The 718-nt window shown below is 37.6% G+C and overlaps 1 protein-coding gene across 1 annotated transcript in view; it reads right to left on the bottom strand.

The window, feature by feature from the left end:
- The window catches only part of LOC106523081 (cysteine-rich venom protein), a gene marked incomplete in the record, with an annotated part of 9,525 nt that extends 9,085 nt beyond the window's left edge, over positions 1-440 (bottom strand). The window contains 2 exon segments of the mRNA XM_014016385.1: positions 83-167; positions 341-440. Coding sequence (XP_013871839.1) covers positions 83-167; positions 341-384 — 129 coding nt within the window.
- Positions 441-718: the final 278 nt, after the last annotated feature.

Here is a 718-nt window from a genome sequence, read left to right as displayed (position 1 = left end):
ACAACAACAACAACAACAACAACAACAACAACAACAACAACAACAATAATAATAATAATAATAATAATAATAATAAAGTCACCTGCACACAGGTAGTATGGACTTTCTGCAGAGTTAAGATACAAATCAAGACGACAAACATTTTCCCAACAACGAAGACGATTCCTCTGTGTGATGAAGCAAAAAGAAAAAGTCACTCTGTGCAGGTTTAGAGTGAAATTTACCAAACTTATTACCACCTTTTTTTAAAATTATTGAACAATTTTCTAAGTGATAAAATAAATCACTAAATAAAAATTCGTACATTTCAAAGTTAAAATGAAAACCAGACAGAGCTGACCTTCTTGACTGGATATTCTCTTTAGATAAATATATTTCTGCCATCCAAACACTCACAGACAGGTTCTGAAGCGACGTCCCGGCTCTCAGGTCTTCTGGGCGAGGAGTTCCTTTTTTCTCCTTTTATGGATCCAAACGGTGTGTAACATATGACCCGTTCCCCTCCGGGGGGACAATGATGCTCTTGTTGGATTTACACAATTGACACAGGCCTAAAACAGATCCGTCAGGTCGGTCTGAAGAGGCTTTGTTTGCTGCTTTGTTTGCTACAGAATGCAACTGACAGGGAGTAAATAAAGGAATTGTAAGATCCTGGGTGTAGTGGTGCCTGATGTATTAACCTGAGTTTATACAGCACTGGAAGGAAAGTTCAAAGTAA

The sequence above is a fragment of the Austrofundulus limnaeus genome, unplaced genomic scaffold (genome assembly GCF_001266775.1).
Source record: "Austrofundulus limnaeus strain Quisiro unplaced genomic scaffold, Austrofundulus_limnaeus-1.0 Scaffold144, whole genome shotgun sequence".
Taxonomy (NCBI): Eukaryota; Metazoa; Chordata; class Actinopteri; order Cyprinodontiformes; family Rivulidae; genus Austrofundulus; species Austrofundulus limnaeus.
The sequence above is the reverse complement of the archived record's forward strand: the minus strand, read 5'-3'. Positions and strand labels throughout refer to the sequence as shown.